The 15,020-nt window shown below is 43.6% G+C and overlaps 1 protein-coding gene across 12 annotated transcripts in view; it reads left to right on the top strand.

Moving 5' to 3' along the window:
• LOC114140737 (microtubule-associated protein tau) overlaps positions 1 to 14,753 on the top strand; it is a 57,618-nt gene extending 42,865 nt beyond the window's left edge. For 2 of the 12 annotated variants that reach the window (XM_028010896.1, XM_028010895.1), the window contains 15 exons: positions 852 to 1,040; positions 2,030 to 4,567; positions 4,722 to 4,922; positions 5,066 to 5,221; positions 5,680 to 5,735; positions 6,148 to 6,165; positions 6,332 to 6,499; positions 6,586 to 6,700; positions 6,792 to 6,848; positions 7,816 to 8,123; positions 10,280 to 10,372; positions 10,662 to 10,754; positions 11,177 to 11,258; positions 12,876 to 12,988; positions 13,191 to 14,753. In XM_028010896.1, the coding sequence (XP_027866697.1) occupies positions 852 to 1,040; positions 2,030 to 4,567; positions 4,722 to 4,922; positions 5,066 to 5,221; positions 5,680 to 5,735; positions 6,148 to 6,165; positions 6,332 to 6,499; positions 6,586 to 6,700; positions 6,792 to 6,848; positions 7,816 to 8,123; positions 10,280 to 10,372; positions 10,662 to 10,754; positions 11,177 to 11,258; positions 12,876 to 12,988; positions 13,191 to 13,400 (4,397 nt within the window). In that variant the 3' untranslated portion in view covers positions 13,401 to 14,753. The remainder of the gene's footprint in view (positions 1 to 851; positions 1,041 to 2,029; positions 4,568 to 4,721; positions 4,923 to 5,065; positions 5,222 to 5,679; positions 5,736 to 6,147; positions 6,166 to 6,331; positions 6,500 to 6,585; positions 6,701 to 6,791; positions 6,849 to 7,815; positions 8,124 to 10,279; positions 10,373 to 10,661; positions 10,755 to 11,176; positions 11,259 to 12,875; positions 12,989 to 13,190) is intronic. The other 10 variants (XM_028010897.1, XM_028010899.1, XM_028010898.1 and 7 more) reach the window with 10 other exon arrangements.
• The last annotated feature ends 267 nt before the right edge of the window (positions 14,754 to 15,020 follow it).

Genomic DNA, 15,020 nt, shown 5'->3' with positions numbered 1-15,020 from the left:
CCTTCCAACATGCAGGATGTGAAAGTAGCAGAGAAGTTCTCCTGGTCCTCAGTATATACCACTCTGTCCTGGTCCGCTCATAATCTGGTCCATTTGGCCAACTGTACTCTAGTAATAACTCAATTAGTTATTAATAATAATAGTAATAGTGACAACAACTCTCTTCTTTAAGACCCATCAGTCTCTATTGGTCTGCTTCTCATAGTCAACAGCTCACTGTGTTCTTTGTTCACTCAGTTTGTTGATTTTTATCATTCGTCTTACCCCCCCCCCCACAGCCCCCCATTCCCAAACTGGTTCCAGTACTAAAGTGAGTCATAGCAATGGTGCTTTCAGTTGAAGCCACAATTTCCAGCCGGAACTACTTCTGTCCCAACACCAACTCAGTTTCCTGTTTCCACGCAAAGTCAGCTTAGCTTTCAACAATAAAAACACCCACCTAGATTCAGCAACAAAAGCTGACAGACTGGGAAAAACACTAGCTGAATTTATGGGTTTTTAAATCCATGAAAAGGAGTTAATAAATTCTGCCGTCAGGGGTCGTAAATCTGATTAGATGTCAGAAATGTTGGTTGGTAAATGTAACTAAAAGGTCGTCATTTAGAAAACAGCTTTTTATACATTTAGACACTTATATTAGGGTAACAAATCAAGTGCCCATTGCTGGATAAATAAACGTTATATTTGCAAAATATAATGTTTTTGCAACTTTATATTCTGGGTTATGGAATGGAGAGTCTACATCGCATAACCTAGCTTGCACCCATCTTTGTCTCTGTCATTTTCAACCATGTCACGCTAGTTTTAATGTCAGCCATGTCTCATCTGTGTCTCCGTTCCCCTGCTCAAAGAGGAGAAAGTAGAGGTTGTCAGTCAGCGGCCTCCAGTGGAGGAAGTGGCATATGAGCAACCAGGAGACTTGCACGTAAAGCAGACAGATTGTTTAAGGGAGTCCCAGGCTTTGGGTTACCAGAGAACCCAAACACCTGAGGCCGTCAATGGAGGAGATCACCACGGTGAACAGAGCCCGACACAGACAGGTGTGTGGGGGTTTTGAAAACAACATGAGTGTTTGAACAATGGACTCTTTTCTTGTGCATGACCCTCTGGTGCTCTGCGATGGGTACAAAGCTGTCGGCTCTTGGTTTTTCTAACTTGTATTGCAGCTCAGGCTTCGCTGCCAACCTTCCCTGCTGCTTTGTTGCTCTGGACATTGTGAGCTTCTGCTGCAGTTCTTAGAGCTGCTGTTTGCAAAATAATCACGTGACATAGCATTTTGATTTTGTGTTTTGTTTCATGCCTAACCACAACCATTTGCTTTTTTTGAGCACATAATCAACCATATCATGGTTGATCATTTCTGCACCTTAGTATTGCCAGCTACATTGCAAACGCTAGAATCACTGTCTGAACCGTCATTGTATTCTGTACATTTTTCTGTGAGTTTTGCTGGGGTATTGTGATTGGAAAAACTGCTGAGTATCTCACAAATAAATGCTGGATGCATTTAAAGTCTGTTGTAAACCATTTGCTTTTTGTTTTTCAGTTGTCTTCATATCATCCCACAATAAAGAATAAATGTGTTTTCCTATTGTTGTTTAAACCAATTTGGGCTTTAAAATTAACTCTCATTGGACATTTATTGTCATACTAATAAAGCATTCACCCCTCAACATACGTTACTTGATTGTCATTGACAAATAAGTAAGACTAGTTTTTTTCTGTGTATACCTCTTTATTACAATAGGAATTCAATAAGAGTGTGTATTACCATTATTTATTGCCATTTAACATCATGCAACTCATTCCTTTGTTCCAGTTCTGCACGCTATCTTTGATGCTGTGACCTCCCCTTGTGCTGTTGTGGCCTGGCACAAAATACACTGTGCTGTGTGTTTTGCTTGATGGAGAGTATCTATGTGCTGGAAACCTCAGCTTGACTGTATGGGCTAGCTTTTGTGGATGCTGCAAAAATCTTTTTGCTAACTTGAGTCAGCCCAGACTTCTACAGCATCCTTCAAACTCACAGCCCAGCCAGCGGAGAGCAAAACATCTAGTGAGTCTGAGGTGCAAGAAGGCGAATGTCCTGTAACGTCTGAAGAAGAACTTGCTTCGAGTAAACATCCCACTACTTCAGAGAAAGATCTCTCGGAGGGGTCCTCAACCAAACAGACTGATAAAGACAGAGGAGATAACACAGAAGAATCCCCTGAAGACTGCAAGCCTTTGGAGTCTAAAGGCAAGGACCATAAAGATGTTTCGCTGACAGAAGATGCGGCAAGTCTCGAAACAGAAAATAATGCCGGAGTTATGTTACCCAAGAAATCACAAGCTCCTTTGAATGAAAGTACTGAGAAAACTGAGGGAGGAGAAGCAACAAGTCAGGGCAACGGGGACAGTAGCATTCAGAAAGAAACAGTCCAGTTAAAAGAAGAATCAAATAAAGATTCAAAGACTTACTTTGAGACTACATCAAAAAGTCAAGAAGAGGGATTGTCACAAGGCTATTATGAACTCAGTTTAACCTCAGAGAAAGGGTTAAGTGTAGATTATGACAGAGCTCTGGGTCAATTTGAAGGACAAGAGAAGAAAAATGTGAGAATATCACCTGATAAAGCACTGTTAGAGCAACGCAGACTGTCCTTGAACATTCCTAGTGGGTCTTCGACAGAAACGACTGTAAAAGTAGACAAGTCGAGGAGATTCTCTGAAAGTTTGTCTCCAGTCAGCGGAAGTTTTGAGGGGACAGAAGTTCCTCCATTAACCCCATTTGTTGAGATGCATACTTCACCACTTCAGCCTGTAGTCTCCATTATTCCAACACCGACACCATCTGATAGCATCCAGACAATGGAAGACGCTTCTGCTGAGGGGCATTGTTCTAGCTCTGACAAATCAGAAAGCCTTTCTGATATGTTGGACTTGGCTGGGGTCCCACTTCGTCCGTCAATACAGATAAGGGACCACATGAGACGAAAATCAATGCCAGCCAGTGCACTCCTCGGTAATGCCTTTGACAAGCTGAGTCTATCGGAACAAATTTTGATAGAGGTGGCAGGGGAGAATCAACAGGAAGAGCTTGGCTACTGCGTGTTCAGTGAATACTCGGCACCCATGCCTTCTCCAGCCGATGTACCAAATCCTGGAGATTCTCAACACCAGCACTTCCCTTCTTTGGGTTCTGAAGAAGAAGAGATTTCTAAAGTAGTGGAAATTGAAGATGGCCAAACTCAAGTGCAACAAAAAGATCAGAAAGAAATTACCCAGGTTTCTCAAAAACATGTGTTGGAAAAGAAAGATCCACCAGTAAAGACCTCCTTGATTCTGGAGAAAGCTGTGACTAGTGGATTAAAACCAGATCGCTTACTAATCCCAATGACGGCTTCGAAAGACCGTCTTACTGAACTTCGTCTGGAGACTGGTCTACCTGGGGACATAAAGATCCAGGCCATCCCTGAGGTGGATGTCGAAAAAGACCCCTCTAGAGAGGCCTCACCCATCCCACCCGACAACTCCTTTACTTTCACTCCTGCAGAAACCGGAAGTAGATTTCCCCTGAGTCCCATCAGCCCCAAGTCTGAAGGAACCCTAGTAACTCAAGGCGGTGAGCCACAGGGGAAAGATGATATGCCTAACAAATCTTCAGAATCCAAGAGTGTTGATGAAGACCTGGAGGCAAACAAAGCGATGACAAACACTGAGATTGTAGATCAACAAGAAAAAGCTGAGGGAGCAGACAGAACCACGACAGCATCATTGGAGCCTTTACAAGATCATTTGGAAGAAAAACCTTTAAGCTCAGGAGAAATAGAAACACAAACACCTTCAGATGTTTCTCAGCATTTAAGCATTGAAAAGGCAGGAGGTGAAAAGACTCCCCAAATCAAATTACCAGAGTTAATGCTAACAAAAGACTCATCAAGGCCACAAGTATTATCTCCAATCATTGTAATACCTCAAGCACAAGTAGATGAAGAGGTCGAAGAGGAGGATGACATTGAGATTGCGGAAGAGCCTCAAGAGATTATGGAAGAACCTGAAGAGATTTTGCGCTCCAAGAGTAATATAGCAGCAGAAAGTATACCTGATATACCTGAAGTGGAGGAGCAGAAGGACCAAATGAGACTGATGGTTTGTGATAAGATGCTGGACGATGATCCCAAGTCAGGAGCTGAAGAATGGAGCCATAGTGCCCTAAACAGCGACGAAGGAGAGCCTGCTACAGATAGTTCACACTTGTCCCCATGTTCTGACCATGACCTATTACAGCAGTCTGAGGAAGGTGATGAGGAGGGAAAAAAGGAAGAGGACCTGCAGGTAGATAAGATGGAATGGACAAAAGAAGAGAATGGAGGGGTAAAGAAAGATGAAACTTATCAAGAGGAAGTGGAAGGAGTTGATTGTGATGCAACTGGGGATGAAAAAGAGAAGAAGGTCCTGATTGAAGAGGATGGAACCGAAGAGAAAGACCTAGAGATTGGTGAAGAAGCAAGTCTGGCAACTAACGATGAAACCACAATGAACGTGTCCATCCTGGATACAGACAGTAGCTGGATGGACCCTCAAGGTACCCAGAACATTTAATATATCTATCACTTCTACAATATAGTCAAAGATCTTCAATCTATATACTTAGAAAGCTGATATGCCTTGATGTAAGCTAATACCTAGCTATGACAGCTGTGGAGAACTAGTCCTCTGTTGATACTTTTCTGCTGCAGATGATGACAAAAGTATCATGACTGAGCAAATCGTAGCCCTTCCTCAGACACAGAGTTCTACTGCTGCATCTACGATGGTGGACTGCCCTGCTAAACAGTTACCCGGCAAAGGAAGGGGCCGCCTTGGCACTGCTGAATGCAGAGTGACACGCAAAGCACCGACCTACCATCCACCAAGAGAGGAGATAAGAAAGAAAAAAGGTTCTCCTTCTGTTTTCAAGAAGTGTTTATAGCCAGAAAATTAACTTTTTTGTTACTACCAAAACCCTTGACTTTAAACCCAACTTTTTATGCCAACACTGATTTGTGCATGATGGTATAATAATGTCTCTCCTCTTCGCCAGTAGGCGTGAGGAGGGCTGACCAGAGTAAGGTGTCAGCCCTCCAAAGTCGCTCTCCATCTCGAAAGAGTGGAGCCAAAGTGGCGGCCAGACATCCTAGGCCTGCTCCGCTTCACGGCTCTGCTAAGCGCAAGGCCACAGGTGAACACCTTTCGCCAGGTATCAGCGCTGTGAATGGAGAGAGATCGCATACATGTTGTGAAGTCAGTATATATGTGACCTATGTGGAAGATTCAGAGGCAGATCTCTCTTTATTTTTGGCTCTTTGAGGAACTGAGCAGTGGCAATGTAGCTGGCAAACATCGTGTGCTTCTTATCCATCAAACGTTTCCGTTACTTTCACTGCCTTAACTGCTGTCTTTCTTTGCGTCATGATTGTTTATTTCTGCTCAGTGTTTCTTTTGTTTATGATTCTTGTTTTGTAACATAGAGGGAAATAAAATGTTACGTCTTGTTTAATTTGTCATCTTTGAAACATAATAAACCAAATGCAGCTTGCTGTTTGGTACCTTTCCTTTGGAACTGTCCATTCATTACATGTATGCACCACAAATGTGCAATCCTAGAAGATGAGTCCCCCTTCTGGTTAACACTGAGTATTGCTCCTTTTCCCACAGGTATGGCACAACACCAGCCACTCAGTGTGGCCCAGCCGTCCAGGGAGAGGCCCACTGTAAGTAATATTGTACTGTTCTAACAAACTGTAGATTGATAGGCCATGCTTATGTCACAATCCTACGAGTATTTTTCTCCCATACAGACATGAAACTATTTACATCTGCAAAATTGATAAGGGGCAAAACATAAAAGGAGAAGGAGAAAGTCTTTACGCAAGAGCAGTAGCTGAGGCATTCACTGAGTCTGATGAGAGCAGAAGCATCACTTTGAGATTTACAAGCAAGGAGGATTGTTGAGTGGAACATCTGTAATCTAATGCAGTCCCACATCACTCCGATCTATGTTGCTTCTTGTCGCCTTTCTGCATGATGTTGGCTAAATATATCTGCATGTCTTCATCCTTATATTGTTTTCTTCCTGTCTGATGAATCATGTCGTCTTGCATGCTCGCCTTCTGTCCTTGTCAGTCGCGACAGAGAAAATCTGTGAGTAAAGATGTTCCCATGCAGAAGAATCCCATATTTTCATTTCTATCATCTTTCAGTCATCATTTCTGTCCTGTTGAAGTGAGTTTTCCTTTCATTTTTCCATCTCTTGATCGCTTCCTCCACCTTGCATGTGTCCTCCTCTCTCATTACGTGGACCACCCAGAGCCCCACGAGGGCCGTTCTGTTAAAGATGGCAGTGCAGCGTGGCGGGGGTTGCCCCCGGCCGGCCTCTGCCTGCAGCCTTAAACGGAGCCCCCTGGTGGAGGCGGTGATATGCGAGGCTCGGCCCTCCTCTGCCTGCTCCCGCCCTCCCCCTCCACCAAACAAATGGGTAAATTAGAGAGAAGAGAGAGGGTCTGGGCCGTAGATGGGGGGTACCTGTCTGGATTATTGACCCTGTGGTGTGTGTTGCTTCAGGAGAGAACATACCGCAGCCCGGAGAAGAGGTCATCCCTTCCTAGGCCGGCCAAGTCTCTGACTCGCCATATTCCTGCTGCTGAGCAAGAGGACAGCACCCCCTCCAGGCCAACCTGTAAGATTACACTCCCTCAGATGTGCAGTTTTTAAATCTCTCTTCCTTCCACCCTCCTGCTCTCCTTTAAACTCCCTGTTCTCTCCTAAAGCGATCCGAACCGACTCCAGAGGAGACGGCAGGTCTGGAAGAGCCCCTAGTATGGCAGGTAGAGCACCTTGTAGCTCCTTCCCCATCAACAACTAAACATTTAGTCACTGATCACCATTACATCACAGAAGAGCTCCATGCATGTTTACTCATTGTGGCGCAGTCAAAGACCCTGCTGACTTATCAGAGAAACAGGTGGGATCCAGACCAACAGGTGTGCTGCTTCTGGGCTTGGATCCTATTGGTGTTTCCTCTGGTAACCTGGCAACAAGCAGCTGGAGGACAAATGATGTGATTAGCCTCTCACTGTTTAAACATTCCTGTTTGATCTGGGCTTGTTTGTCCAATGAAACTTGAGCACACATGGCTCCATGTTTAACCACGTGAAGCAGACCAAAGATGTACCAACTTAGATTTGTCTTTTGTCTTCAGGAAGGATTTTAGTTCAGATCTCTTAACCCTTGATTTTTTTTGTACCCTGTCATCACCTGATTAGTTCCTGAACAAAATATCACTCTCATTGTCCATCCTGCAAAGGGTTATTTAAGCCAAAATGTGTATATGATGTGTACATATATGATACATACTTGGAAGGGAGATCAGTGTGTAGAGATTGAAAATGGATTTGGATAGTTGTGGACGTTGAAAACAATCGTTCACTAGCATACGGTTGTTGAAGTAGTCAGTAAATCGGATGAAGTAATCCATCCATTCTTCATCAGCAACCTATGGAAGATGGGGTCCTGGGGACAACTGATCAAATACACTGACGTCTCTTAGTGCAGAGGATGAAGTATCAGTTGCTAAAATAGACAATGAAACTGAAAGTAAAGACTTGTTTTGCATCAAGGCAATCGCTTTTATTATTGGCTAGTTGGAGCAGTCAATGTCCAGTCAGTTTGAGGTGTAAATGTTGCCACAAAATGTTTTACTGTACAAGGTAACATCTTGATTTGTGAGTACAGACCATAATTTGAGTTGCAACTAGTGTATGATAAAGGAGCATCCTTTCCTCCTCCCTTAAGGCACAGACTCAGCCCGGTCTCGGTCGGTCCGCAGTGGCGCCTCCACCCCAGGGTCTGCCGTGACACCCGGCACACCGCCCAACTACTCCTGCCGCACCCCGGGGTCGCGCACCCCCGGCAGCCACACGCCCAAGTCCTTCAGCGTCCTCCAGGAGAAGAAGGTGGCAGTGATCCGGACCCCTCCCAAGTCCCCTTCGTCAGTCCAACGACAGCTGAAGGTCATCAACCAGCCACTCCCTGACCTGAAGAATGTAAAGTCCAAGGTCGGGTCCACAGCCAACCTCAAACACCAGCCGAAAGGAGGACAGGTAGACCATTGGGAAGGTTTAATGTGGTCTGTTTGGACCTGTCCAGAGGTGATAGAAGGGCCTTTGGGGTTTTCTTTGCATTCAGTTAGTTTTTTGAGTAGTTTTGCACTTGCTGCCAAGACGTGGAATAGAATTGTACTGTTCAGGGTGGGCTGTGTCCAGTAAACCCTATTAATAAAACAACATAAAGTTACTCATTGGTTGTTTTTCTGGTCAGATTTGTTCTAAGGAAAGTGTAATCCAAATTTCATGGATGTGCCAAATCCTGCCACATGAGGGCAGTAAATGACCAGGTTTTCTTCCTATCCTTTAATGGAAAATCACAAAGTAGCAGGTGTTGTGACCACGTTGTAATCTGGTTAAATAAGATTGTTTTAAATACAATGCTTCTGATGAGCACACTTATTGTCTCATATTTTCCAAATGTAGGCGCATCTGTAGAGCTTTGATGCTAACTACCAGAGATGGTGACATGTGAAGAAGGGTTTCCTCTGGTTCTGTAGAAATGTCATATGTCCACCCTCAGTCACTGTGCGTCCTGCTCCGTGTCCTCTGCTCTGTCCGCTGCCATCTCCGTCTGCCGCCGCCTCAGGCCTCACGTCTCCGCCGTCTCTACGTCCTCCTTCCCTCTGCTTCTTTTTCTATCCCTCTGCTTCCTCCCCGGCGCAGCAGCACCAGCCGCACCAGCTAACACGGTCAGATTTAACAACGTCCATCTGTGCAGGAAGATCCGTAAAAACGCTCCTCTTTGGCTGGAAGGACCACCAGCCCTTGGGAGCTGCTTTGGTCATGGCTGCCAAGGATTTCCCCTCCAGCTCTGAGGAATATTTATAATCCAGCCTGCAGAGCCACTCAGAGAGCAGAAAAGACTTAATTTAACCTTTTCTGTTTTTTGTTTTTTTTTGCTGCTTTTTTTCCCCTAAAAAAACAGATGCTTTTAAGCATTTCCCCAGAGCACTCCCTCACTTCTGAGCCAAATATAGAAACACAGGGAGGAGAAAATCTTCACTGAAACTTTATGGGGATATAAAGGTGGGCTGACTGTTTTCAGAAATAAAACATGTTTGTTGTATCATCAGCTATCTTTTAACAAATCCAAATTTGTTAAATTTAGTATTGACGAATCATCGTCAATATTAATAAAAACTTGAACCTTAAAATGTAGGAATAGTTTCATAACGTTCTTCAAATTTAGATGAAGGATTTGGTAGAACCGTCTTCGACTTTCTAGTAATTTAAAAAAAATTATTATTTATGCCTTTAAAAACTAATTAGTACGTTTTTATGTTGCTTTTTGAAGTCATGAATTCGTCGTCTCTGAGAGGCCAGAGTCTTTCCACGGCAGGTGATGATGATGATGATGCTCCTGAACGGACATCTCCAAGCTCATTACAGTTTGTAATGTAATTATTGGAACAGATGAATGAAGCACCTTCAGGCCTTTTAGAAAGGTGAACCGAGCTCAATCATTCTCTTCCTGATTTATTTTGGGATTTCCGTGATGTCATGCAAAGAAGCAGCATGTTTTAGGTGTTGTGTTAAAATTCATCAACAGGTAGCATCACTTTTTTTTTTATTATCAGCATTTAAAAGCTCTGACATCAGCTAAATTTACAAATTTGAAGAAGGTATTAAAAAGGCATGTTATTCTGGACTAATTTTGGTAATCCTAACTGATTTTATGCATTGTGCACATTTTTCATGTCTATAAACTAAAAGTGCATGTATGATATAAATTATTCAAGGCCTCGCTGTCGCACAAGGTTTGAAAGTGTTGTTTTGTCACATTTTCTGGTGATACAGACGTTTGTGTTATTTGGTGCTGGTGCGCCCCTCCGCTCCCTCTTCTGATGCCACCCAGGGCAGCCGCCCATGTGGCGTCCATCTTGAACTCTGTGAAACATCAAAGCCTGTTGAGGCTTGTGTTTTCCCCCCGATTCTCCTTCTCTATTCCTCTACCTTTCCCTTCTGTGTTGTCTTCTCTTTTAAAGTTTTTTTTTATATATATATAGATATATCTCATTTTCTACTTTTAAAGCGACACTAGTCGATTAAAAACCCACCTTGGTTAAGACCTTTTTCTTTAAGTTATCCATTGTTCAGTTTCTTTTTTTTTTATTTTTATCATCAACATTATTATCCCGATTTTATTTTAGGTTCAGATTTTAAGTGAGAAGCTGGACTTCGCTCATGTTCAGTCAAAGTGCGGCTCCAAGGATAATCTGAAGCACACGCCCAAAGGAGGCCATGTATGTAACTTCTCTCTCTTTCGCTTCTTTTGCTGTTTTTGTTTTTTTTTCCAGCTTTTACGGTCTGACATCCTGCTTTTATATGTGTCCATCTGTTTGTCTATCAAACATTGAGGAGTTGAACTCGTGTTTTCTTTGCTGTGAATCGGCTTCTGTCGTGTCGAGGAGAAATGAAGAACTGGGACATTTTAGCAGGGATTATTTTTGGTGAAACAGCTGAGACGATGTGGTCTATTTCCAGTTCACCTCTTGTTTTTTCCGAAAAGCAAATGAACGTGTCGTTTTATAGGTCATGATTCCAAGCGTTAAGCTGGACTTTAGCCACATTCAGTCTAAATGTGGCTCCCTGGATAAGGTCCACCACGCGGCCGGCGGGGGAAACGTGAGTGACTCTGCGGAAAAGCTCCCGTCGTCTCCGACTCCCTCCATCCCCATCGCCGTCCAGCATGTCTGTAACGTGTAGCTGTGGTGTGTTCCTGTGACTTCTGCCTCAGACGTTAAATATAGAAACCATTCACGATGTTAGAAAGATGAAGCAGCGTCCCTCCAGCATGCAGGGAGTCCAATTTGAACGAGGAACTTCCTCTCTCTGTGGTGTCATGGTCTACTTGCTTGCTCTCTCCAGGAAGTGATGTCACCAGTCCACTTCCTCTGCCATAACCTCACAGATCCATGTTGTGATTTGTGTCTCCCTGTTCCACTCAACTATTACCCTGTCTTTAACTGCATTTCCATATCAAAACACGTCAGATTGGTTTCTCCTTTCCTTGGATTGTAATCCCAGCTGCTTGCTTCCTCTCGCAGGTTCAAATCCAGACCAAGAAGATCGACTTGAGCCACATCACCGCCAAATGTGGCTCCATGTCCAACATTCATCATAGACCTGGTAATCATTGTGTTGAAAGTGCATTTCTGACTCTACTGGATACATCTCCAGTAGATGTATGCCCTGGTTTTGTTCACAAAGCTTCCTCAAACGTTGCATATAGACGCATTTTTACGATACTCAAATATTATGTGGTTTTTCATCCACATCTTTTGAGTGACGATCACAGGCCCTTGTTCAAACGAAGCAGGTCTAGTTGTTGTTTCTAAAAAGTCCCCCATAATCACAGCGTTGAGTCTATAAATGTCTCGATCCACATGGAAACACATGACATTTTCCAAATTCCTAAAGTAGCATCGTCAAGGTCCGATACACGCAACTGTTTAGTTTAGAAAACAAAAACAGAAGAAGCTTGGTTAATGTGGCTATAATATTGTTTTCAAAACGTTGATTCTTGGTTATTAGCCTGAAGATTCAAACATTGTTTAGCTTTGGCATCTAATAGTTGCCAACAGCTGCTGTTTCAGGGTTTGAACAGACCAACATTAGTGTTGGTCAAAGATGATAAACTTTACTCATTCTCACAACAATCAACATTTTCTCTAGTCTATCTACAGTTCGCTGTGTGTAACTCATGCAATGGCAGGTAGACGGTGGTGTGTGCCCTTCTTAATGCAGCAGCCATATTGGATTTAAGGTCTTTGGGTTAATAGATTTATGACTTTAGAGGGCATTCCAGAGGATATCATGGGTTAAGATTTTGGATAGTCCAGCTTCAGGTTAAAAATGGAACAAACGGTTATCTTTGACAACAAACTGAAGTTTGAACAAGCAGGTTAACCCTGCGGTAAAGAGTGTTGTTCTACGGGGCGTGCCGTGGTGGCGTAGGGGTTGGCGCGACCCACATTTGGAGGCCTCGAGTCCTTGACGCGGCTGTCGTGGGTTTGACTCCCGGACCCGGCGGCGTTTGCCGCATGTCTTCCCTCCTCTCCTTCCCCCTTTCCTGTCAGCCTACTTTGTAAAAAGGGACTCTAGAGCCCACAAAAAGGACCCCCTGGAGGGGTAAAAAAAAAAAAAAAAAGAGTGGTGTTCTACAATCATTTGATTTGTTTTGGTGTCAGATCAGGTCTGTTGTCATTGTCCCTTTTAGTGTGCCTGTTAGGAATCTAGCGGAGTAACTCCAAAATATATTAGCCCTCATTCCTTCTGTAGGAGCAAAATTGTTTGTTAAATCCACAACTGCTACTGCTCTTCTTTCCGGAGGACAATAAATGGATGGATCGGAATGTTTCTGCGTTTAGGCCTTCATCCAGAGCACAAGTTTAATGATTATATTTGCTACAAGAGTGTGAAACTCTTGCCAAAACGTTGTCCTTCAAGAGTCTTTGACAGAACCTAGTGGGAGCAAGCTGCCAAATAAAAGATGAACGCCTCTTATTTATTATTTAATGATGATATTTTAGTCTTTTCTACTGTTGTTCAAACAAAACATTTGCCTCAGAGCGATTTTCTCCGTATGTTGTCTCCATTTTTTATGACTTTGTAACATCAAGCCTTGTTCCCAGAGGGCCTAGAAGACTACCCAGTCTTTGCTCCGGGGTTTCTTGTCCCGTTCAGCCCTAGGGAAGTGCGGCGCCCTCTGGGATGACGCCTCACGGCTCTCTGTTGTTTTCCCAGGGGGAGGACACATTCGTATCGAGAACGTGAAGCTGGATTTCAAAGATAAGGCTCACGCCAAGGTCGGCTCCCTGGACAATGCCAGCCACATGCCTGGAGGAGGGAATGTCATGGTAACGAAGCTTTGCGTTCACTTTTACTGTCAAGAATTTAAGTGTCAGGTTAAAATATTTATTAAATAGAACGATGAATGCTGGAAATAAGTCGAGTGAGATGGGCAATGTTGACGGGGGAGAGATGAGGTGGACGTGGTCCGGCCCTGGGTTTTGACCTTGACTTCTTGGATCCGTTTCTCCTTCTTTCCCGACCAAACAGATCGAGAGCCACAAGCTGAGCTTCCGGGAAACGGCCAAAGCTCGCGTGGACCACGGCGCCGAAATCATCATCACCCAGTCCCCCGGCGTGGAGACGGGGGGCACGTCTCCACGCCTGTCGTCCGCCGGCAGCATCAACATGATGGAGTCGCCCCAGCTGTCCACGCTGGCGCAGGACGTCACGGCCGCGCTGGCCAAGCAGGGCTTATGAGCTTTCGGTTCGTCCCCCCTGTCCTCCTGTTATTGTGCCCCTCCCCCCCCATAGACATCCAGCGTCGTCGCTTCAGTGCAACATGACCCGCAACACCTCATAACCCCCACAGTTGGAGTCCATCAGGCTGTCGTTCGCCCATTCGGATTTTAAAGACTAGATTCTGCCGCCTTTCAACGGGAAGCCTCTCAGTTCTTCTATCCTCAACTCAAATATGGATGTTCGTTTCAGATCCGGTAGGCCGAAGGGTCGATTGTCTCAGCAAGTGGTTTTTACGATTGTATGACGAATTTTTTGAAGCGCGTCGCCACAGCCCTCCAGAATTTACACGGTACCGAATGCGATTTATTGCTACTAGATAATTAATGTTGTCTTAAAGGGTACAAACGTATGAGAGACTGATGGAAAAATGCGAAAGAGTGGCTGACAAGTGAACATGTCTGCTGAAATGTGACATGAGTTTGTCTTTGTTCATCTGTTGGATTTTAATGTTTTCTTGCTCTGTTTTCTTTTTTTTTTTTACATAAATGTTACTCTAGTGTTACCGTTTTGTACCTTCCCTGTGGCTGCTCTGGCTTATTGGCGATAATAATAACCATGGCAGTTGTGTAAAATGTCGAGCAATGAACAGCTAGCTTTATAATAGGCTTTCTTTTTTCTTTTTAGTTGTTCCCCCCCAACCCCCAAAGCTGCCTGTTTACGTTCGTTTTTATATTTGCGCTGTAGTTTTACAAGGTTACACAATACTGTTGTGCTGGCATGGCAACAAAAAAAAAAAAATACCGATTAAGTTCGAGCTATTTGCAGCTATTTTAAACTTTTTAAGTTTGAACAAAAACGGCCCGGATACAATCCAAGTCAGGCCTGAATAAGCCTTGTGAGCCTCCTTGTTTTTGCTAAAACACTGGGTGGTACGATGTGTTCAAATGGGTTAAGAGCCCAGAGTTTATTCAAATTAAGTGTGAAGTATGAAGCTTTATATGAAAACATTCCTGTGGGGTAAAGAAGATAAAATAAATGTGTTGGTTTTGATCATTGCTGGAAGTCCAGAAGGAAGAAAAATAGAGTTCTTTTTCTTTGTAAAAAAAAACAACAAAAAAAACAGTAAAACGAAACTCTTCTATCAGATTTTTGCTCTCCTTTGTGGAACCCTTTTTGCCCCCGGTGTCAGGAACCCTCCCCCCCCCCTCCTGTTTCCCCGTGCTTCCTCTTTCTCCATTCCCTGTTTGCCTGTGTAAGTGTATTTAAAGAAATGTAGATGTGTGTGCACTATTTCCAATGTTTGAGATGTACTGGTGATGACAAATGCTCCGACAAAATGACGACCGCATAAATAAAGAAAATAAAAACCGATTCTGTTGAGTTGCTTGTTTTGATTCAGTTTGGTTGCTTCAGAAATAGCAACGTTACTTGTAGTTTAGCTTGCATTAGCCAGTTGCCTATCAGCGGGTTCAGATTACAAGAACTTCACTGATTTCAGCTCAAATATTAATTTGAATGTTGGTCCAGAAGAATGTTTAGTCACAAATCAAACTGATTGTGGTTTGGTTAGCGTTAGCTAGCTATTGTAGCGAACCAAATGAACCACAAAACTGTCTTTAAAATTTGTTGAAAAGAATT

The sequence above is a fragment of the Xiphophorus couchianus genome, chromosome 24 (assembly GCF_001444195.1).
Source record: "Xiphophorus couchianus chromosome 24, X_couchianus-1.0, whole genome shotgun sequence".
Taxonomy (NCBI): Eukaryota; Metazoa; Chordata; class Actinopteri; order Cyprinodontiformes; family Poeciliidae; genus Xiphophorus; species Xiphophorus couchianus.
The sequence above is the reverse complement of the archived record's forward strand: the minus strand, read 5'-3'. Positions and strand labels throughout refer to the sequence as shown.